The sequence below is a fragment of the Lissotriton vulgaris genome, chromosome 5, assembly GCF_964263255.1.
Source record: "Lissotriton vulgaris chromosome 5, aLisVul1.2, whole genome shotgun sequence".
Classification (NCBI taxonomy): Eukaryota; Metazoa; Chordata; class Amphibia; order Caudata; family Salamandridae; genus Lissotriton; species Lissotriton vulgaris.
Genome location: NC_141693.1, coordinates 1345095370 through 1345120268, shown reverse-complemented (window position 1 = coordinate 1345120268; position 24899 = coordinate 1345095370). Strand labels below are relative to the sequence as shown.

General features: G+C 47.2%; 1 protein-coding gene across 1 annotated transcript in view; it reads left to right on the top strand.

Moving 5' to 3' along the window:
* Positions 1 to 2142: 2142 nt before the first annotated feature.
* The window catches only part of SYCP1 (synaptonemal complex protein 1), a 5090281-nt gene continuing 5067524 nt past the window's right edge, over positions 2143 to 24899 (top strand). The window contains exon 1 of the mRNA XM_086919665.1: positions 2143 to 2247. Within this exon, the coding sequence (XP_086775791.1) occupies positions 2143 to 2247 (105 nt within the window). The remainder of the gene's footprint in view (positions 2248 to 24899) is intronic.

Sequence of the window (24899 nt, the reverse complement as noted above, 5' to 3'; positions counted from 1 at the left end):
CCCGCGCGCGCCACTCCAGGCATATGTTTTCAATTATCTCCGTCGTGATGGCGAGATAATTCAAGATATATGGCCTTCTGCTTTTAAGACCATGCCTTTCACGTCTGCCCTACACGGAAAGAAAACACAAGAAAAGCACGAACGCGCGCCATTCACTGCAGACTGGTGAACGCGCCCACAACATCTGCATTACATTATCGCGGCACCCTGACAGCTCCTAATTGAAATTAATGCACTGCTGTGCGCGTAACCACACAGAAAATGCCAACATGGCGACCGACAAATTACATTAAGCCTATCGCGTCAAGGATAATAAAAACACAGCACAGCGAAGACGAATCACTATGCAGATGCCAAAAAAACGCGCGCGCACTAAGGAATGTGGCAGCCCGGACCCCTAAAGAAACTTTTTTTTTTTTTATAACATAAGAGCTCGGAGCTCCGCCTCCCCTGCTGACGCAGGGTTGACGTAGGCCGAGCCCTAAAAAGCTTCAGCTCTGCCCCATAGGTATGAAGCTAAAACTGAGAGCCCCCTGACAGATGTCCTCACCCCTGACCCTGTAAAATCACCTTTGCAGTATGAATATTGTATATCTATAACGTTGGTTGCGGTCTCATGCTTCCCACCCATAGGTCGAATGTTAAGTGAAGTCCATCATGGTGTCATCAGGGTGACCTTGAGGTGATGTTGACTGGCCTCCTGTGAATATTGTATCTCATCTTCCAAAGTTGCGAGTGCAGAGACTGAACCATCTGGGCCCTCAAGAAGGTCACCTGCATGGTGGGTACCAATCGCTTTTACAGTCCATATTCTGGCTCATTGTCAGCATTCTGAACCTGGTTCTGATGCATCTTTTGTGCTGCTAAAGTATTGGAACAGCCTGCCAATCCTAATCTGCTTTTTAGTCTAATTTTATAACCATTTTGCATTTCATGAAGCTGTTGAAGTTTGGATCTTCCGCTATAACTTCGTCAGTTGAATAAATGAACCTATCTATTTCACGGAGCTTGTTGTTACAGATTTATAGTGCCAGGATACCTCAAGGGTGACAGTTTGTGTTGTATAAATAATGTTTTGCGTAACATGGTATAATTATCGCTAAGCCATTAGAAGCAGCCCTCTTTTCCACCCAGCTCAGGGACTAGCTTAAGTATTAGGCCTCTGTCTAAGTAATTAAGGAGGCGAGTGACAATTAGACAGGGCCTGCTATAGAGCCTAGAGGAGAATGTCTGGATTCCTTCAGTCATTAAAAACCTTCAGCTCTACCACCTAAATCAACCGTTTTTCCAGAATATTATGGCCACTGTGGTATGCACTTTCTCCAGCAATACAACAATTCAAAGGTTGTTCCTTGTAGAGCAGCGTTCTAAATCTTCTGCTCTACGATCAGGGAAGTGCTCTCTCTGTTAAGTCCCTTGCATAAAGTCAGAGACCCTTATACTGCAAGCTAGCCTTGCAGCACGTGAGTCATCATCTATCCTCTTCTGTAGTGCCACCAGACTCAGACCCACGCCAGTGTTGACCTTGTCTCCACTCTCAGGGCACCACTTGCCGGACCAACTTCTCTCCAGTAGTTGTGGGCTCGACCTTGGCACCAGAAAAAACACAATACAGCACTATACTGGTTCCTGAAGCCCACACAAAGCATCTGTTTGTACCCCCACAGCATGGCTAAAATATTTTGACCACCCAGGGTTCATATGATGTTGGATGAACACTGGGACTGTAGTCCAGTGGAAGAGCTCTGAAAACGTTCTGCCTACTCCGTCATCATTTTTTAGCCACCCAAAGCAAAACTCAGTTGAAGGGATTCAGTTTGGAAGGGCCTAGAGTTGCAAATTCTGGTGGCTCAGCCATAGTTCATTTGAGATTTTTTCTGTAAACGTTCTAAAAGTGTTTGTAGAAATGGGCAGAGATTGCTGTTTTATAAATTTAATGAAGATGGGCTTGATGGAGAATTGGTTTTATAGGTAACTAATCTTTTTTGCTGCATGTGTATTGTATAAGAATGGAACAGCAGCACGGGCCACTTTGGGAAAAACATCACCCTTTTAAAGAAAATGTTACAAAGTGTACTATATTAACAAGCGAAGGAACTCTTTCTTGAATAATATTTGTTATTGTGATTGTGTTATAGCTTAATGAACATGGAGAAACCTTTTAAACTCTTCTCATTACCCCGGCTCAGTGGTACCCAGGTATCTGCAGTGAAACCACAGACAGTTTCAGGAGAAAGATGTTTTCAGGTAAACAGTTTAGCTTTTACTGTAGAAACTTGTCTTCAATTTTAAAAATAGTTGTGATTTTCGGAGAAAGCTGATAGAATTGCTATATATATATATACATATATATATACATATATATATATATATATATATATATATTTTTTTTTTTTTTTCTTTCACAAAAGCCTTTTTAAGTTTCTTCAAAAAAGCAATCTCGAGCCCAGCTTCATTAGCGTGAGACAAAATGTGTTTATGGTGTTTACTGCTTGCTATTCTGATATAAAGCATGGGAATCTATGAAAGTTCCAATACTGGGGCAAGAAAACAAGTTACTTACCTGTAACTTTGGTTCCCCAGTATTGGTAACTTTCATAGATTCCCATGCGCCCACCCACCTCCCCGAGGAAAGCTCAGCCTTCAGCAAGTATGGTGTCTAGCACACTACGGCTACGAAAATCTGAGGCTCTGAGGTTCCTTCAGGAAGGTTCTAAGGGTGAGGCTCTTCTGATTGGCTGACGCCTAGAGTTTGGTCTCTTTTACAAAAAGAGGCTGATTTGTTACAAAAGGGAATGAGGCCTATGCCCTTCCTTTCTCTTTTGTGCCTACTACTATGATATTTTTTATTACCGAGACTCCCAGTCCGACGACGGGGAATGATACAAAGCATGGGAATCTATGAAAGTTACCAATACTGGGGAACCAAAGTTAAAGGTAAGTAACTTGTTTTCTTCACTTATAAAGACATCCTTCTGACTTATGCAAACAATTGATTATACTTACATTTACTCACCTACACACTTATAAAAACACCACTTCATCTATTTATATAGATAGTAACTCACACTTAGTGTGTTATAAAATCACTATTACAAGTATACAGTTATCCATATAGTGACTCATACAATCACTAAGTATTAGGCACACTTAATTAGATATAACTGTCACATACACTGCCTTTTTTTTCAAGTTTAATGGAGATGTACCATTGAGAGAAATATTTCATCACCACCACACCCATAAACACATACACTCACTGAAACAACTGTTATAACATGTAGTCTTAACCTCATATACCTACTGAATGAACCATTCACACATTTTTTGGCAATAATACACCCCCCCAAACCACATAGACATTAATTTACCCATACAAATACTTAGTTAAGAAACCAATAACAAATATAGTCTTTAACATAGCAATTAAGACAAAGCAATAAAGACTTTCACACAGTTTAGTATCTACACATTATATATAGTGAGACTATACAAATTAGTCAAGGAAACAATCAATGACACTGTTATTAAATCCACCATCCACACATGTATATTTATATATCCACTCATTCTTCAATGCAAAGTAGTGTATTTATAGTACACATTTAAATATCAAAGCAAACCACATTCACTGGATGATGTCATCAGTGATGTCATTTGAGATGTCATCAGTGATGTCATCAGTGATGTCACTGACCATGTCATGAATGATGTAATATGTGACATCATCAGCAGTGGATTGCGGGCGCGCGAGTTATAGTGAGTACAACTAACTATAACGGGGCAATTTCGATGGTTTTGTATGAGTAAAATTTCCAGCTAACTATAACTGGTGTCACCAACACTTAAACCTCTAGCCAGTGGTGGATCCTGAGATTCCAGTCCTGCTTTTTGCACAAACCTGACGAGCCTCGGCGGCAGCAGAAGCAGAGCAGGGGTGGGAGCGGGGGACGCTGAAGAAATCGCTCCTCTACGAACCGCCCGGGCTGCCCCAGCCCCAGCTGCTTACACATTCCTCCGCTGCTGGTTCCCTAATATCCGCGAGATGTGCCCCGAAGCTGCAAGGGGCACACCAACGTGAGCTGCAAGAATCGCTCCACGGCACGCCGGCAAAGGCAAGCGGGTAGCGTGACCACTCCCCCCTCCGCTCTGCATCGGACTGCTTCTGCACCCGTGGGTGGCCGGCGGAGTGCGAGAGTGCATGAGAGCGGGAGAGACCGGCAGCATCGGGCACAGCTTCCGAGCCACGACAAGGTGGTGCAGTGGGAGGCACGACCTGAGACAGCGAAATGAGGGAGACGCTGCAAGTGGAGTAAGAGGAGCCCGGTACTTACCAGGTACCGCATCAACGGCATTGGGCACCGGGCTAGACATAACTCCCAGCAGTCCACCCCCCCACCCCCCCGCGGAAGGAAGCAGCGAAAAAGCAGAAGCGCAAAGCCTAGTTAAAGCAACAGCAGCCGACAGCAACAGGTACCGTCCTTTCCGCCTGGTATCAGGGAGCAGTACTGTCGCGAGCTCCTGGGGAATCCTTGGGGTGCATAGAGTCTTATTGGCAACCTGCCTGTGCGAGGGCCTGGTCAGGCGTGACAGCGAAGCCCAGGCTGCTGTGGTTGGCTCGGCTGGGAAGGCCTATGTGCAGAGGACACAAGGAGTAAACATTGGGACTAAAATCGCCCAAGTCAATAGGGCGAACCTACAAGCGTGAGCGCGGCTGCTGGTAGAGGCGGCCGCTAAGTAAGAGCCCAGGGGGTCTGACAGGCAGTCTGACTAGGTCTGACTGACCTGCGGCCCCTTTGCGCGCTCCGCTCAACCCTAAACGCAGCCAGCTCACATCCAGCCTTCCCACGGACAGAAAACTAGCGAGTCAACCATCATCGCCACTAACGACATGAGGTCAGGCAAGGCCAGGGGGTCTCTGGTAGTCAAACCAAAGCCTACAGCAAAAACAAACGAAAAACAGGGAAATGGGAAGGGGCATAAGAAAAAGAAAAGGAAAATGAGCAGAAACTCGACTACCAGCACGGTGCTGAATCTCTCCGCATCAGATCAGGCACTGGAACTGAGCTATAATGCAACAGAGCAAGGATCCGCAACGGCCTGGATACCAGAGACTGCAGCAAGCACATCTCAAACCGCCAAAAAACTCGATCAACCCAAAATATTCACAAAGTTTGAATTCCTAAAGGATGCGGGTGCAGCAATATTCTCGAGCAACAGGCACCTGTCCGGCCTGCAAACACCACTGCTTCCGGCTGTCTTGGGATCAGCATGCCCTTCGCCACCACTGCTTGCACCCGAAGGCCCGTTGACACAAGGTGGCCCTCCGTCGGATCCTGCGCAGGGCAGCACCGCGGGGCACGAGAGTGCTAGCACTGCTCTGGAGACCTTAAGCGAAAGGAGGAAGTCTTCTAACAGATAACAGAGTACAACAGCAGAGAGATCTTTGCTATTGTCAAAAGCTTTGTGTCTCCTGTCGCAGAGGCTGTTTCCCTCCCGTCCTCTGCACAATGGTGCGAGGAGTTGTCCACTTTTTTTATCACTAAAATAGCGAGGATTCAGCAGGGCCTTTTAGCGTCTCTTCCCGCCGACTGCTCTGCAGCTTGCCTCCGTCCTTCTTTCTGCCCATGCTCTGGACAGCAACTTACGAACTTCGTGCAAATTGCGGAGGGTGCTGTTCTCCCCCTTCTCCAGTCCCTGAAATCCGGCTCTCCAGCCGATCCGGGTCAAGCCCGAGTGCTTTCGGAGGTGGCGGAAACAGTCTGCGCTGAGATCACGCAGATAGTGAATCTCTCCCTGGCTGTGGGCGAGGTTCCTCTAGTTTGGAAACAGGCCAAACTTCTGCCGCTTTTGAAAAAAACGGGACTGGATGTGTCGGTTCCTGGGAATTACCGTCCCATCTCCCATTTACCGGCACTCACGAAAATCTGTGAGAAGGTGGTACTTCAACAATTGGAGAGCTTTGTTGAAACCTCCAACGCCCTCCACCCTGCTCAATCGGGCTTTAGGGCTGCATACAGCACCGAGACGGCCCTGTTGGAGATGACCGAGGCAATTCGGGACTGTTTAGACGGAGGTGGCAGAGCGGTCCTAATTTTATTGGACCTCTCTGCCGCATTCGATACCGTCCCTTATGAGCTCCTCCTCGGCCGGCTGTCTGCCATTGGCATTGGGGGGGTTGTGCTAGACTGGCTGTCCTCTTTTCTATCTGATAGGACCCAGCAGGTCTGGATGCCTCCCCATGCCTCTGAGCCCAAACCTCTGCTTACAGGGGTCCACTCTTAGCCCCTTACTGTTCAATGTGTATATTACCCCCCTGGTTTATCTAGCGGAACAGTTTGGGGCTAAGATCATAGGGTATGCAGATGATACCCAACTGCTGTTCACCTGGCCAGATGAGAATCTGGATACGTCTACTGTCCATCTGTGTTTGTCCTCTGTATTTCGCTGGCTAACGCAGGCCCAGTTAAAATGCAATGAGGACAAATCTGAAGTGCTTTTTTATGGTTCCTTCCCCCCCCTCGTTTATGAGCACACTGTGGCCTTCTAACATTCCCAGCCCGAAAGAGATGGGGAGACCTGCCAAAAATCTTGGTATTTGGTTTACAGAGGATCTCAGATTCGAGTACCATATTAAAAAGCTTACAGGCACCTGCTTTGCCACTCTGAGAATGCTCCGTACATTTTTTCCCTTGCTCCCTAGGGGGGCTAGGCTGGACTATGCGAATGCACTGTTCAATGGCATTCCGGCATATCTGGTGAGACGCCTGCAAATCATCCAGAATGCGGCTGTCCGTCTATTATTTAACATCCCTAGATGGAAGAGCGTCCGCGCTGAGATGCGCACGCTCCACTGGCTTCCTGTTGCACAGCGCATTTTGTTTAAATCTTTGGTGCTTCCGTTCCGTGCAACTCATGATCAAGGCCCCCTGTATCTGAGAAAGAGATTCACCAGCTATGCCCCCGCACGCACCCTGAGATCTTCTACTCTGTTTAAACTGTCCCTTCCCCGTTTTAAACGTGCTAGACTTGGTGGCCAGTCGATATCTGTGATTGCGGCTCGGGCCTGGAACGCACTCCCTCTCCAACTGCGCTCCACGCCAACAGTGACTGTATTCAAAAAACATCTGAAAACCCACCTATTTAAGAGTGCAATCTAGGATGCTTTCCCTGTGTTCTGTTGTCTGCCTTACCTTTTTCCCGCGCCAGGATACTCTCCAGTAACGGAGCGCTCTATAAAATGGTTTATACTTATACTTATACTTATACTTCTAACTCCGCTGCCTACAACCAGAAGACTCCGTACGTATACCCAGCTGGTTTGGTCCTTTGCAGTCAGGAAAACATTTTATCACCCCCACTAGACGACCTCAAAGTCAACCTGAATGAGAAACTCATTTTAGCCCAAATACCCGCTGACAAACTAGACAGCTGTCCCACTGAAAGGGCTCCTGGGGCAGGCCTACAGACATCAGCATCGGTTCTAGCAAAAGAAACCGCACCATGTTCGGAGCTGGACTTGCAATTGAAGAGCCTTACCCATAGTACACCCATCAAGTCTTATCTAACGGCTGAGCGCGCTCTATCGACCCCAGATCAGGAAACCCAAAATTCAGCAAAAAGAGCCTCTGGTGGGGAGGCTGTAAGTTCTCACGACTCCATTAGCAAAACCGAAGCAAGAGCACTAGCGTCCCATCTCAACACACAAGAATGGGAAGATAGGCTAGCCACTTATACACCTGATCCCAAAGGGGCTCATGCCCCTGACCTACCTTCGGCAGCTAAAAACCTAAACATGCCTGGCAATGACTCTAAAGAGAATGAGCGGAGAAAGGAACAAAACATTGGAACGTGGAATTCACTGCTAAATACAATCCAACTAGCAGTAGATACCCTGCAATACCAATCAGAGAAAATGGAGCTTCAACTCAATCTTCTCAATACACTGGCAGTCTTTACAGCTGGCATCGACGATAAGCTAGGCAACCTAAACAACCTGATTCTGAGAGCACAATCAAACACCTACCTGAGCTGCAATTGCAGCCAGGCATTAGACAAAGTAGCCGCACTGACCTCAATGCTAACTGACCTAATAGGAGATATAAAGTCTCTACACAGAGGAAACGCAATTAAAGAAATGGGCACCACTAACCCTGAAGCAGGAGACATCAGGAGTGAAGCATCCAGAACCGCAGCAGAGCCAACCACCCACTCCGTACCCGCAAACGAAGAGACAACCCTAACGGGACAGGAGCCCTCGCAAAAACTCAACGCCAAACAGCGTCGTCAACAAAAAAGAAAAGGGCGCAAGCAAAAAACTGAAACATCCACGTCTAAATATTTTCCCATCTTCTATGACACAAAGGAGAGATCTTGGGATAACGCTAACAAAGCCAACCCAACAGATAGCGAATACCACTCGCCCCTAGGCACAAATCAGCAGCAGCACCAAACAAACAGTAGCCAGCCGAAACAAGAAGGGCAAGGGTCCCAAGGACCACGGGTAAGAGACCAGTCGGAACAAATAGCCGGAGGAAGAGAGGCGGCAGTAAAGATCAATCACCTCACACCACCAAACTGTGCCAAGAACAAGACAGCAAGGGTCTCTGAGGAGCAAGCAGGAGTCTCAACACTGCAAAGCAAGGAGTCTCCTCACCAAATGGAAAGGGGAACATCAAAATTAACTACCAATCAAGACTCGTCAACAACAAATGTTAACAACCACCCTCACAGGCTAAATGTTGAGGTGGGGGATATGAACGGAAAACTTGGACTATCGCTAAGCCAAATTCACGGAGCCCATGCCACAGATACATCGGACTTCATCAATCACTCCGCTTCTAATCAAACTGAGCGTTCCCAAGCAAAACGGCCATCTGAAACACGAATAATAACAAAGCAAACGACTTCACTTAAAGCATCAACCATCACTGCCGACATGCCAGGGGAAGGTTCAACATCTGTACCTCGCGAAACTCACACAGGCCACGCATCATTAGCACAAGTACATCATTCACAATACAAGGAGGGAGGAAGCCCCAAACAAACAACAGAGATGTTGGTCTTTTTTCCAGAATATAAGTCACAAGGGCAGCATGACACGCTCAACCGTGGCAACATTCTGAAACTAATGGGACATATTCCCAGCCTGGAGGGGATAAGCACCAAGGACTTAATCTCAGTTGAATTCTTGCCCGCCGCCAATCCAAATAGCCCGGAGGGGACCAAGACCACCTGGTCTTCCAATAATGTGCGGAGTCCATTGCAGCGGAAGCAGAGCAATTTAAGACCTGGGGCATCAAGCTAGAACTCATACTAAAACCAGCCTACTTGTCACCCTTTATGAAGAGGACAAGCTTAAATCTGGAGGCAAGACAGGCAAATACCCTTAGCGTCCTTAAAGACGCCTTGGGAAGCTCGCCCAAGAAAAGAGAGAACATACACTGGCAGCGTCCGGAAGATAGGCCGAGGGCGTTAATGGGCTCTGAACTAGCACTCACATCAAGCAGGAGAAGTCCAGTTCAAAAGCACCATCAGATCCGCACTCCTATCATGACTAAGCCCCTGAGAGGAAGTCCGCCAATCAAAAATACACGAAGCCCTCGGGGATGGACAGAAGCGAGCACAGGGGGGGGGCGCTACATCAAAACCGAGCACTAACAAGAGAAACTCTCTCTCGAACGATCTTCATACGCCCCGAAGAGGCCTGATGCCACCAACAAATGAGAGATGGAATAAAGGGCAGTGCACCATCCATAGGCATCTGTTCTTGGAATATAAACGGCCTAACTTCAAAAATGGATGACCCAGACTTCCAAAAGTACATCTCTCTATTTGATATAGTAATGCTGCAGGAAACCTGGCTCACATCCACACAACACATCACAGGCTTCACTGGCTTTTCAACAGCAGCAGTTAGAACCAATAGATTTGGCCACCAGTCAGGAGGCCTGGCTACATACATATCCAACACAACAATATCGTCGGCAGTTCTCATGAACTCGTCCACATCCTCAACCTTAACAGTAAAAATAAAACTGAAGCTCGGTAACACAGAAGAAGAGATATGCCTTGTCAATGCATACGTCCACCCTAAACACAGAGGTAAAGACTCCAACACAATTTCCAATCAACTCACGGAGTATATCTCCCAGATGGAAAAGCCACTCTTTCTCCTGTCAGGGGACTTCAACCAAAATCTCCTTGGTTCATCAGCAGAGGAAGAGGTTCTGGCTCTGAATAACATTTACACCATACCACCACAAAGCTCCCCGCGAAACAGGAGAAAGCACCAACATAATCCCTTTCTCAAAGACTTAGAATATTTAAATCTCCGGGCATTAAATTGCAGATTCATGACAGATCGTCCTCCAGTAGAAACATTCTACTCACATACAGCCAGATCCATCTTGGACTATAAATTTGCCAGTCTAGCACTCTTCCCCTACATCTTGGAATTTAGAATGGGGGACAAGGGAGAAAGTGACCATCGTCCCCAGGAATGCCACCTGACAATAAAGCTGCCTATTACAATTAGGCCAGACAAAATGCTAGGGGCGATCTACACCATCAATCGAAAAAGGATCAAATGCACACCATCTAACCTAACAACTCTGGCCGATACAGCCCTTCAACGATATAATATACACAAACCAATTTCGGCTGGGCATATCCCACACTGGGAGCAGTACACAGGAACTTTGTTAAAAGAACTGGCAACCAAGACCCCGGCAAAAACTAACTTGCACAATGTGAGCAGTAAAACCAACTCAAAAAAAGGACCAAGAACGGAATTAAGGCAGCATAAAAGATTAGTAAATTCGACCTTACGAAAGCTCAGATCAGCCCCTGACAACACTCAGCTTCGGACAGAGTTGGAGAAACAAAGAACTGAGCTCAAAAGCATAAAATGGAACATAAAGAAAGATTCTGAAAATGAGACATGGGCAAAATTACTACACAACAGCAAAAGTAGCAACAGCGCACGCTTCTGGCAATCAGCAAACAGGATCCTACGACCACAGCATAAAGAACTAGGCTCGCATATTCTGGAAGAGTCATGGATCACTTACCTCTCTAGCCACTTTAATGACCAGCCGTAACACGCAGGAGCGCAAATAACGAACACCACAGAGCCTAACTCAACAACGTTCGCGCTGAAGGCCCTGATCAAGAGATAGCAAAGCCCACCCAAAAACATCTTGGATACAACAGCTGACCAGCAAACAGCAATCATAAAAAAACAAATTCGCAAGGGCAGGAAGGAAGGCGCTCCGGGTCCAAACGGTATTCCGCCAGCCCTATTTAAGGAAAAAATCACAGAATGGGCTACCAATATGCAACCGCTATTTGCGGAAGTAAGACTCTTAAACAAAATCCCAGAATCTTGGAGAGGGTCGACGATTGTCCCCATATTCAAAAAAGGCGACAAAACGGACCCTAATAACTATCGACTAGTAGCCCTCCCCGATAACGAGGCAAAATACTTTGCGGGAACTCTCTTAGAGGAAATTGCGCAATGGGCGGATACAAATCAGATAATACCATTGAACCAGACCGGTTTCCGGAAAAACACTGGAACAGCTACCAATATTCTGGCCATCTCTCTAATGATCGATGCAGCAAAAACAAAAAAACTGCCGCTGCACATGTGCTACATCGATTTCAGTGCAGCGTTTGATAACATCGAGTGAGGCAGACTTTGGGGGAAACTTGACACAATGGGGAATACCGCAGCCGATTCTAAGCATGTTGAAGCTTCTACACTCTGATACTTGGGTGCAGGTGAAGCTAGGAGGCGGCACACACCTGTCATCTAAAGTTCGTACCACCAAAGGCCTGAAGCAAGGGTGCGTGCTTGCCCCAATATTATTCAATCTGTTTATGGCAGACTTATCAGATACACTCAACATATGCAACTCCGACTCCCCGAGGCTGGGGGGGAAAACTTTGAGCAACCTGCTGTATGCGGACGACGTTGTGCTACTTAGCCACACCTACATCGGCCTCGAGCAGCTTCTGATCCAAATGCACAGCTATGCCACGGAAAACAAGCTTAAAATAAATCTGAGAAAGACACGCACCATGTCGATCAACACCAAGAAGAAGTCTCAGAAGACATGGGCATTAGGCGGTCAAAAAATAGAGTCGGCACTTGTATATAAATACCTGGGAGTTCTCTTCGACACAGATGGCACCTTTGCTCAACAAAAGCAGGAAGCAAAAAGGAGAGGGGCGTGCATCGCCGTCACACTAAAAAACATAACCAATCAACTGATGGGGCCAATTCTAACCCCCTATCTGAGAGTTATCCAGGCCAAGCTACTCCCCTCTACCTGTTATGGCAGCGAGGCGCTGCGTGGGAGAGACTCCAAGAACCTGGACACAATCCAGACAAAAGCCTACAGAACAATGTTTTCCCTTCCGTCCTACACATCGCCGGCCCAACTTAGGCTGGAATTTGGATTGCAAAAGCAAGCCCTTGCCAGACAGGGAGCGTACATCAACTGCTGCCACAAACTCCGTTCGGCCCCCACCAACACTCTAAACTCGCTGCTATGGCAAGACATCCAAAATAGGGATACATCTCAGGCAAGATCCTACCTGAAGACTGCTCTGGTGGCCACTAATCTAACTGTGATTTGGGACATGCAACTCGGGCACAACTCATTTAAAAAACTAGTCTGGAAAACTGTTAAAACACTATCCTTACTAGAGGACAAGGCCACATTCGCCAAAAGAAACCATGCCTGGATGTCATTAAACTCTTATAAAACGCTGACACCACAACCCTACTTCAGCCAGGGTTATCCTACGACAATAAAACTGAAGTTCTTGAAACATAGACTAGGCATTCTGCCCAGCGGAGAGTATCTTCCACCATGGCTCAGGAGAAATGGCCACGAAGTCTGTCCGTATTGCAAAACAGACAAGGGCGATATACTTCATCTGACCTGCCTTTGCGAAGAGCTACGGCCAGCCCGTCAACAGCTCTTAAAGGCCCAGCTTAAGCAGCTAGGAACTCGCACAAGAAGGCAAGCGGTTCTCGCCTGCCTGAACCCTTCGAACACGAAACTGAATTGCAGATACGTTAAGTTCCTTGCAATGATCGAGCAAAAATTGTCAAAACAAAAAACTTCCGAACATTGACACAGACAACATGTAGGCGGCCCACAGGACTCACAGGAATACGCTGCCCCGCCTTAAAGACAATTGCTCCTTGCTAATCAGACTGGATTTTTCTGTGTATGATTTTTAACGACGATAATAATGCACAAATCTAAATGATTTTTTAATGTCTATTTTTTACTTTTTATCTTCTGTTTACTGTTTGTAATACTCTTTGCACTGGTTTTAATTAACTATGCATAATAAACTTACTTACTTACTTACTTAAAAAACTGGTGTGAAACCTATGTTTTTTTCAGTGAATTTAAAGGTTTTTTAAATGCTAATTCCTAACTATAATGAGTGTGAAAGCGATGGGGCCTTATTTACGAGCCCCTTGCGCATCCAGAACGTCACTTTTTGTGACGTTCTGGTGGAGCAGGCGACTAAGTGATATTTATCAGGCATGACTAAGCCACTTTTTGTGGCGGACTCCTGCCTGATAAATATCAGTCCGGCGTGCAATGGGTGTTGCTGGGGGCATACTCAGCAGCATCCATGGACTTGAGTAATTGATAGAATCCTCAAAGTCAGTCTTTCAAAAATTCCAAAGTATAGGACATGATAATCCAAATCCAAATGTTGCTCAAGAAAAGTCATAAACCGTGTCCGTGGGTCATATCTGCCCAAACGCCGATATTCCGAACGATTGAAAATAACTTTTCTTGAGAAACATTTGGATTTGGATTATCATGTCCTATTCTTTGGAATTTTTGAAAGACTGACTTTGAGGATGCTATAAATTACTCAAGTCTGCCCAAATTGTGTGGGTAAAATTGATACCTACTGTAGGTAATGGGATGTGCACAGCCTGTGTTTTTTTGCAATTTATCCGTGCTCCTGGGTATCTCCCTCCTCCAGGGGAGTGTCCGACAATTCCAAGTGTAGCAGGACTATTACACCATAGTCCTCTCTCCCCGGGCACTAGTTGGTGCTGAAACTTCAGCAAACGATGTTTGAACTTTTCTATTTAAATAATTTCAACTTTTACTTCCAAATTGAGATTTATTGCGTTATTCCAAATAAATTTCTCATGTTTTCTTCACAAATTGATGTAGAAAAATTTTTGCCACATTTTTAAATTCTCCAATGCATTTCGGTGCCCCATGCACCTTCATCAGGGAAATCTGAAATCATACAAATAATGCATCTTATATACTGTACTTTTCATATTAATACATCATATTGGCAATTGCATATCAATGAAAACTCGTTTCTCATCCAGGGGATACTCATCAATAGTCATAATCTATGAATAATCCCCGCCCATGTGCGGGATCCCGGAGCATATAGAAAATACATATAAATATATATGTATAAATATGTGAAACATATAATTGCAGCCTAAAAAACATTTTCTAACTGGCAAAAGTGCCGCAAAATTACATAAATTAGCATACATACAGTAGTACTCTTCCAAACCCTAAGGAAGAAAGAGAGCAGAAAACATTTGTATACAACAAAGCTTTATTGCCATACGAAAACCTGTAATTGCAGGCATTTGCCAGTAGGCTGCAGTAGAGTATAAAGCAAACAGAGAAAACTGACACCTTGCCTTTAAGGCATTAGAGTAGGGGTACCGTGCCTTTAAGACCTGAAGGCAACTCCCTGCTCCCATGGTGCACCACAGGTGACAGTTGGGTCAGTTCTTTTTGGAGGTGAATAACACCTGAGGAGATCCATAATAAAACATCTCATAACTTTGTAACTCTGCTCGTCCAGGGAGGTGGGCTGGAGCTTATGACTTTGATGAGTATACCCCTGGATGAGAACTAGGATTACAGGTAAGTAACTACTCCTTCTCATCCAGGGGATACTCATCAATAGTCATAATCTATGAATAGATTAGCAAGCTCATACCCAAAGTCTCGCGGACGAGCAAGAAGTGTAAAAAAACTTCACAGAAAAGCTAAGACATATATTGACAATACATCTTAAGCAAACAAGTTCCTTAAAGAGGCCTGCTCTACTCTGGCATCGGCCTGAGTATCTGAGTCCAGGCAATAATGGCGGGTAAAGGTATGGACAGACCGCCAAGTTGCCGCTTTACAAATTTCAGAAATAAGAACATTACGAAGGAGAGCTGTAGTGGAAGCTTTCCCTCTGGTAGAATGTGCATGTGGTCTACCATGCAAGGTTTTGTTAGCTAGTTGATAAGCAAAAGCTATACAGGAGACAATCCAGCGAGAAATTGACGGTTTGGAAGCTGACAGACCAATTTAAAATGTTTTAACTGACATTTTATCTAACTATACTGTCATTTTAACCTTTGTTTTTTCAATACATTTCTAGTTTTTGAAAAAACGTAAAGTAGGATGGTATTACCAGACATGTATTTTCTTTTTACTGAACTGTTTTGGTATTTCCTAATTCTTTACACTTGTTCTTTTGTTAGAGCCTGACTGCTTTGAGTCCCCGCTATCCAGGACTGAGCTAAGGTTTTACAAATGAACCTGACTAGACCTGGCATGGAACTGTGATTTCATTACATGGAGAGGTCGCACAACCACCCCATATATTACATCAGTTTCCTCACATTCACCAACAGCCATCATGACTGACAAAATCTCTCTTCAAGTCCTTCTTGCCTGTAGAGAGAAATTCTATACTCATGATCCCCATGAACAGTGTATGATGAATACTTCTAACTGTGGATTCCTTACTTTTGCAATATCCCAGGCAAGAGACTGGATTTGGAAAATTCTAAAATAGCTCTCCAGTGCTGGCAAGGAGAGATGACTAAGTTAGGGTCCCTCTACACCGGAACCACAGCCAAACTACAGAAAAGACTCCAACGCATCCAGAACGCCTCCGCACGACTCATCCTGGACATCCCCCATCACAGCTGTAGGAGAGTAGGGTCTGCAATCCTATGGTCACCCCCGATTTTTGCTTTTTGCTTCACTGGTTTACGACTTTCCCTGGCTGTGGGCCTGCTAATCAGACCCACAGCCTAGCTGTTCTCTCTCTAAATTGACAAGCATGTACCTCAGGTGCATTTACCGATTGGTACTGGGCCACCTTATCAGTCCCTGTACAGCATACCTTAGGTATCCAGGGCATAGGCGTACCCAGGGCCTACCAGGGGCTGAAGCATGTATTATGCCACCCCTGGCTGGCCACCCAAATCTGACACAACTGGCTGCACGACAGCTGGGGCAAGGTGGTGTAATCACCCTTTGCTTTAGATATAGTATCTCTATATCTAACCCTAAAATGGACACATATATTCCTATCAGTCACTCCTATAGCAGGCCTTATCAATCCTGAAGGCAGAGTGCTTGGAATTATGTGAGATGGTGCTCTGGCATGAGCTGAGCCCGTCTGCAGCTTGCGGAACCAAGTCCTAATAGCTGTTCCATGATAACGCGTACCATATACTCTTAAGTGCATTATAATCCTCGCGGTTATTTGCTAACTTTGGTATCGCATTATCAAAACATGTTGAGTAAGGTGTCATACGAATTGGAATACTAACCCCTCGCCAATTCTGGCGACGGGGTTAGCATTCCACCCTTCTAGAGGGACACGACATGTATGTAACTGTGAACCCCGGTTAAAGTTAACTCGAGCCTCAGCATCACAAAATGGATGCTGCCACCACAGACACAAGTCTGACCTCCTGCTGCTGGGAGTCCTTCCAGCGAGGGAGGCTTGGACAAAGGGTTTCCTGCCTTGGGAGGTGCTAGCACCACCCCAGACAGGATTTTGTGTATTAGGTAGGACAGGGCTGAAAGGAATGAGACATGCCTGGGGCACACAAGGTGTCCCTGTGCATATGCCGGTCCAAACCAGTTCCTGGGGCACTCCAGCCCCAGAGCTGGCGCAGGACCGGACAAAGGAAAGGGGGTGTAACCACCCCCCTTCCTGGTCCCACCCAGAGGAGGGACCTAGTTGTAGTGCAGCCCCCTTTAGCTGAATAAAGGTAGGAGCTGAACCCATTCCAAATCAGATTAATCTTGACAACTTCCACGAAGAACTCTTGACCTTCGACCTCCTGAATCCAGAAGACTGAAGAATCTCCCCTATGGTCAGGGAGTGACCATCCTGCTTCGCAGGCACCATCAAGCTCCTGTGCGGTTTGCTGCAGAGTCCTTCCATCCCGGAATCCGACAACCCAGCTCGACAAGACCCAGACCTCCAGACCTCTCAGATCTCTACCCACATCCACAGCACAGCTGGGACCCGTGGGTGCGACGAGCAACGTGGAGACGGCCATCTTGTGAAAACCTGCACAGCGCTTCCAGCACGACCGCCGAGGGATACTCGAGTGAGTGCATTGGGGTCCGAGAAGCCCCACACCGACGCTGCTCCTGCACCAAAGACCAGCCCCCCAGCATCCACGAGATCTGCGTGGGGCCCTTTTGCCTGGTTGCTGCTCTTCCTGTTGTCTGGTCACTTGCCGGCTGGCTCGTGACCTCTGAGACGACGATCCAAAGAATTCAACACTGCTGGTCTGGTCCCCCCAGACTGGCCCTTGCTTCCTTGTAAAAGAGGAGCACCCCGGACCCTCCTGGTCCGCACCAGACGCCATCTTTGTTCCACCTCGTGGCTTGCATTAGCCAAGGCCTGTTGTCCAGATCGACGATCCGACACCGCCAACAGCAGCAGACTACGTGGGACAGCTGGTGCCTCCAGCCTGGTCGTGAAGAGCAGCTCCTGGTCCGCGCAGCTACAGAGAGAAGCGACCCTTCCTTCACCTGACTGCGGCGACAGCATCTGGTTCTTTCCTGGTTACAGCACCGTCACTGGCTAGTGACCGAGCCTCGGTCCCCTTCCCTTTCAGGACTCCTTCTTCCTATTTCCATCCTTGGAACCACCGGACTCCTCCATCTGGCTGCCTGCCAGCAACTCCTTGTTTCAGGCATCACCGGGGTCAACGCAGCAAACCCGACGCAACTTCAGCCCTATGCACCCGCAGCCTGTGGGTTAGGTAACTAAAGCTTCTAGGTGCTGAAGCCTGTGTACACTATCCTAGTGTTCAGGTCCACTGTTGTTTTCCCTCCATCCAGCCGGGTTCGTCCGGAATCCGTAACTTTCTAAACTGTACGATCCATAGACGTTGGTACGCATCCCGCGTGAGAGTTTCCACTCTGCACGTGAGTCCCGTGGGCCTCCGGCTCCTTACTTACCTAGTTTGTAGCGTAGTCCCAGCGATCCTCCAGCCTCTGGATCTCCTTACAGTAATTTCCTTCCTCGCATTCCATTATTTTGAGTATATGGTTTGTAGTGCCCCTAAGACGCACTTGTAAATATTGTGCGAACTCGTATTTCCTTTTGAGTATTGTCATGTGCTTAGCCCTCTGACCTCATAAAGAGCTCAGAGGTGTATGTTAGTTAATAAATATCTGTTTATTTTCATAACTACCTGTGTGGTGTCCTTTTCATTTGGTATTCAAAGGTTATATGTGGTAAAACAGCTGGCTTCACATGCCATAAAGAGTTTAGCCTAAAGACTGCTTTTGTCCACGCTACTAGGATAGCTGGTCTATAAGGTTGACTTACAACCAATCACCATAAGGGTTGTTTGGACTGATACAAGGTGATCACTAGAACTAGTGAGCATCATATATCGGGCCAATTTTTCACAACAGCCACATCTCCGGACACCTGAGAGACCTGCACTGGCTCCCGGTCAACAAGAGAATCAAGTTCCGACTCCTCACGCACGCAAGGCTCTCCACGACCTGGGCCCCAGGTACCTCAACGACCGCCTGACATTCTACACTCCCACCCGCCAGGTACGATCGACCAGCCACACCCTCGCCGCCGTTCCACACATACGAAGAGCCACCATGGGAGGAAGATCCTTCTCCTACCTGGCAGCCAAGACGTGGAACTCCCTCCCGATCCACCTCCGTCCGACCCAAGACCACTTCTCCTTCAGGAAGCAACTCAAGACCTGGCTTTTCGAGCAGTAGCAGACCCCCCTCCCCCAAGCGCCTTGAGACCCTCCGGGTGAGTAGCGCGCTATACAAATTTCGTGATTGATTCATAGGGTCCAGTAATGATATCAACAGAGATATAAAACATCCTGCAGAGGGGCCTAACTTCATTTATTTTTTTTTCCACTCCTTTCTAAGTGGGTCTGTGGTTTTGCTTCACCTTTTTGTGAGGAAATAGTTTTCCTCTTAAAATCTTATTTTTGGTGCAGTGTAGGGTCAGGTTCAAACCTGGGTGTAAGGTTGATGACCATAGTTCCATCATTGATCCACACTACAACTCTCTTTGGGGCTCGGTTTGAGGCAGAACACGTTTAGTTTTTAAAACATACTGTATTGATATTACAATGCACCGTTCCACACATACTTTTTCATACATTCTGTACAGAATTAACTCAGCAAGAAGAGGAGTAACAAAAGCATCTCTACGTATACATGTTACAATCCATATCGGATATGCAAACCAATGTGAGATCTTGTTGTGCTAGTACCATCTCAATACCGTGTATCTATTGCAGGCAAATAGAAAACAAGATCAATGAGAACATTAAACAACCCCATTTACCCTCCCACCTCCCCCTATCTTGCTCACCCCCAGCTAGGCCCAATCGAGCCTGAGATGCAACTCTATCCACATGGTATCTTCTTGTTGAGTCCCCTGAAATGGGTGCAACTCCCTTCCATGAGCCCTGCGTCGAACGGGCACAAGGACGACTACCACAACTGCAAGCAGGTGGGGAAACATATGCCTGTATGTGTGTTAGGGTGTTGAGGGGTCAACTGCTTTAAATATTTCCAACATCAGATCCCAGTCCATGAAGATCAGCATTTTCCGCAGTCTCCTGTATTCCTCCCTTCTGATAAGTGCACCCTCTGCCCTTCCCCAATGGATTACTTCTTCATGCCAGTTGTGTTCTGTTAGGGGAAAGGCCGATTTCCACCAAATGGTGATGGAGTTCTTCGCAATTATAAGAGCTAGTCAGCGAATCTGAGCTGTACTTTCTGTGACTTAGGGCGACAATAGAGCCCCAGTACAGGCCGTTCCACTGTGTCCCAATTAGAGATCCCTGTTACGGTTTCTAATACATGTGCAGCAATCTTGACCCAGAAAACCACTAGACGTGGACACATCCACATCATGTGTAGTATTTCAGAGTCATCTGCATGGCACCTTGGGCAACGTACCTGTGCTGCGGGATACATGTGATTTAAGCAGTGCGGAGTGAGGTAGGTCCTGTGGAAGACCATGTATTGTATAAAAGTTTGGCATTACGGAACACCCTCTTAGGGTATTCCAGGAGGGAGACCCAATCCTTGTCCGTTAGGTCCTTGCCCAGATCTCTAGCCCACTTCTCTCTAAGTGTCGTAAGGGGTGTCTCTGCATGTGTGCAGATGCCTCTGTATAGCCACCTCATCAGGTGGCGGCCGTCAACCATCAGGTATACAGCATGGATCAGCTTGTGATTCAGTGGGTCCGCTCCTTCCGGTGCCCAATGCTTCTTCACGTATTTGGCAATTTTTGCACGTAGGATAAAAAGAGAGCGCAGGACTCCTTGCTCCCAGGCAAATTTCTCGTAGTCCATCAACAAACCCTCCGCAAATTGCACCCCCACTGTGGAGACACCTTTCTGTGTCCAGTTATGTATACTCCGCCTAGTGACCAACCCAGTGGCTGTAGGGATTCCAAGCAGCGGAGTGTAAGAAGCATAGGGGAGATGCTGGTTTCTATATTGTAGTGTTCTTTTCCAGTAGGCGAGAGCTATTTACAGCAGCAGGGAAGTCCCAGGGGGGGATCCTACTCTGAGGTAACAATAAGGTGTGGAAAGCAACCCAGGCCGGTGATTGTGCTGTATAGCCCAATTTGTGCCGGTCGCGCCCAGACAACCAATACGAAAGCCATTGCATTTGGCTTGCTAAGCAGTATGCGCAAAAGTCCGGTGCCCCCGTGTCCCCTCTCTCTGTCCCCAGCTGCAGCTTGGTCAGCCCCACCCTTCTACGGCCCCATCCCCAGATTAGATCCAACAAGAGTGTGTCTAAGTTTAAAAAAAGGCTGGGATAAGTACTGGGAGATTTGTAAAAAATGCAGCATCTTGGAGCTGGCTATTATGCCCACCACTGAGATGGGTAGTGACACCCAAAAAGATACTTGGGTGAGGAGTGCCTTAGCTGCCCTTATTAGGTTGCCTTCCAGCAAATCTTGTGGGGTTCTATATATTTGTATGCCCAGGTATTTAAAGTACTTGGTGCTACTGGAAGAGAAAGCAGCCCAAACCTGTTGGTCGCTGGGTGCTCTCCTGGGCGGAAAAAGAACATGTGAGACTTATTCTCGTTTATGGTAAGGCCCAGGAAGCGTTCAAACGGATTAAAAATAAGCGGTATAGGCCTTAGGTTACCCGCTAGGTTGTGCATATATAGGATGAGATCATCAGCATATTTTGACACTACATGTGCAGTATTGCCAACCCGGACAGCGGTCATCTGTGCCTCCCTCTGAAGCCTGATAGCGAGGGGTTCAAGCGCCAGCACAAATAGCAATGGAGACAGAGGGCAGCCTGCTGTGTGCCTCTGTATACTGGGTAAGGCCGTGAGACATACGCTCCAGACCGGCTCGTGCCATGGGAGCCGTGTAGAGCTACTTTACCCATCACATACTCCAGTGGGATGCCAAATTTACCAATGGCAATTAACATATATTCTCACTTTAGGGTGTTGAAGGCTTGACGCAGATTAAGGGAAATGCACCCGGCACCCAGAGAGTCCCTAGAGGTGGCCTCCATGACATGATAGAGACGCCTGATATTCAGGGAGGTACTAGGAGCTGGGACAAAACCATTTTGGTCCGTGTGGATAAGTTGTGGCAGGTGAGGGAGCAGATGGGCCAGAATTTATCTTAAAATCTTATATTCGGTAGTTAACAGCAATAGCGCACCGTAGCCTGATATATCTAAGGGGTCTCTGCCAGGCTTAGGAAGGGAAGCAACCAAAGCCTGCATAGTGGTGGGGGGAGGCTCCCAGGGCTCAGTGATATAGGCACTGTAATTGAGGGACTAATTTGTTAGTAAAGGTATCATAAAATTCTGCTGGTAGGCCATCGAGTTCCGGAACCTTGTTGCGTGGGAGTTCCCGGATTGCCTCCCTAATTTCAGTTTTAGTGATAGAACCAACCTAATCATTTTGATCTGCCCAAGTAAGTTGGGGACAACCAAGGTCATGCAGGGAAGCTTCTATAATTCCACAGCTATTCCCTTGGGGCCCTGTACAGTGCCTCATAGTATTCGCAAAAGGCCAAATTAATGTCTTGTTGCGTGTTCACTGCGGTGTCGTCTGGTGAGACTATCTCATGTATAGGGGTGGGGGCAGTACATCGTGCAGCAGCAGTGCAAGGAGCTCTCCCGATTTATCTGCCTTCTCGTGTTTGAGCTGGGTATGGGATTGGTTATACATTACACGGAGGTGCTCCAATAATTTTGTGTGCTGTATGCGTGCCTCCTGTAGCGCCCCTTCCTTAGTGGGATCGTTGACCGTGTCCTGCTCTAGTTTATTCAGCGTGTCCTCTACTATCTTAAGGTGTTTGTGAATCTCTTGTCAGGCCCCCACAGTGGCACTGATAGTAGTACCCCTCACTATGGTCTTAAATGCTTCCCACTCTATGAGGCGTGAAGACGCTGAGTTAGCATTTTCATTGAAATAATTAGTAATGGCCGTGGCCATGGTGGCAAGGAAGACAGCGTACTCCAACATCCGTGGCCATAGCTTCCAAGTGGAAACTGGAGTAGGGACTCTTCCCCATGACAACATGACCTCCAGCGGGTTATGATCAGAAAAAGTCTTCCCCAGGTATGTGGCATGGGTAAACTGAGTTGTGATGGAAAGGGTACTGAGTACTCTGTCTAGACTTGTGTGAAGCATGTGGGGAGGTGAGTAGAATGAGTATTCCTGATTGTTTGGGTTTTAGAGGCACAAAACGTCTCCCAGCGAGCAACCCTCTGCCCACCCACGGAGGGCGTCTGCCTGCTTGATGGAGACTTCTCCCTGAAGTGAGGGATGAGAGGAATCTAATTGCACATCCCTGACAGCATTGTAGTTACCCCCTAGTTACCATGGGTACCATAAAAGCACTGTATTAAGGTTTGTTAAGAATTTATCCTTATGGTAATTCGGGCGTATATACTGCTTATGACTATATGTGTGTTGTCTAGTGTGCCATGGATTAGGACATAACTGCCATTTACATCTATGTGCTGCTCCAAGGCCACAAACGGGATCCCATTTCTGTCCCAAATAGCTGCTCTCCTCTGAAAGGCGGAGTATGATGTGTTAAACACTTGGCCTTTCCGCTTCTTACGGAGTTTGGTACCTTCAGAATCAGTGAGATGTGCTCCTGCATCAAGGCAAACTGTGCCCTCTGCCTATTTAACTGGGCTTGTATCCTATGCTTTGTGTACAAAAACCCCTATTATCACCTAATACTAGGTCCAACCCCAAAACAATGCTGGGCCAAACGAGAAACTCAACTCTGTGAACATACCTCTGAGTTTGATTTACTTTTACTGTGGGAAGGCAGCTCTTGTGCCTTTGAGAAATCTCAGGATTGAGAGTCGTGGCCGGTATATTATTAGGTTACGTCAGGCTCACTAGGTCGCCGGGGGGTCCTTAAACCAGGTAATCATTCACAGTTTGTGGAGTGATAGAAGGAAACAGAGCAAGGCTGTTCTCAGAGTCTGATTGCATATTATTGTCCTCTGATGACTCCGCCGAGGAGAGGGGGGTTGCGGTCTCTGAAGGCCGCTGCAGTGAGGAGCTTCCTCCCTGCTCTCCAAGACCTGCTCTGGGGATGGGCTTTTAGCAGTGGTTTTGCGATTCGATTTAGTGCGGCGTGTTCTCCCACTTGCTGCTGCTTGTGATCCCAAGTTTCTGCTTTGTGTTGACCTCTCTGACATGTATGAGGGGAAAGTCACTTCCAGCCAATTCCCTACCACCTCTGGGCTGTCGAAGAAGTGTGACTTTTGCTCATGTTTGATCTTCATACGGGCGGGAAACCACAAAGCGTACTTGAGGTTCAGGGCACTGGGTTTCTTTTTAGCCGCTTGATAGGAGGCCCTCTGGCGCAGAACAGTGAAGTCCAGGTATAACGAAATCTGGTGGTTTTCATACTAGATAGGTGATTTCTCCTTGGTGATGCGGAGTAACATGGTCCTTATAATTAAGTATATGGGCAATCATTTGACGTGGAGAAGCACCCACAACTGGCTTTCTTGTGGGGATTCTGTGTGCTCTCTCAATGCAGAAGAGTTCAGACAGGCCCTCTGGGGCTACCTGCTCCCACATCCATTGTTCCATGAATCGAATGGCATTGGGTCCCTCTCAACTTTCCGGCAGGCCAACTATGATGATGTTATTTCTTTGTGCCCGGCCCTCTGCCTCTTGGACTCTGTCCTGTACAACGACCGCAACACCACCACCCTGCTGGACAGCCTCGCTAACCTCGGACTCAAGCAGCTGGTGACCACCCCCACCCACTGCGCCGGACACACACTCGACCCCGTCTTCTCATCCAGCAAGGACATCGCCTTCAGCCACGCCACCGGACTCCACTGGACGGACCACAGCTGCGTCCACTTCAGCTTCAGAAGGACCACGATCCACCACCACTAACAACAAGTTGCACGCAGAAGGTGGAACAAGATCACAGCCGACCAGCTCGCGACTTCCCTGAGCAAGAACCCACCCACCAGCGCAACGAACCCCAGCCAAGCGGCCACCAACCTCACGAAGTGGATCAGCGACTGC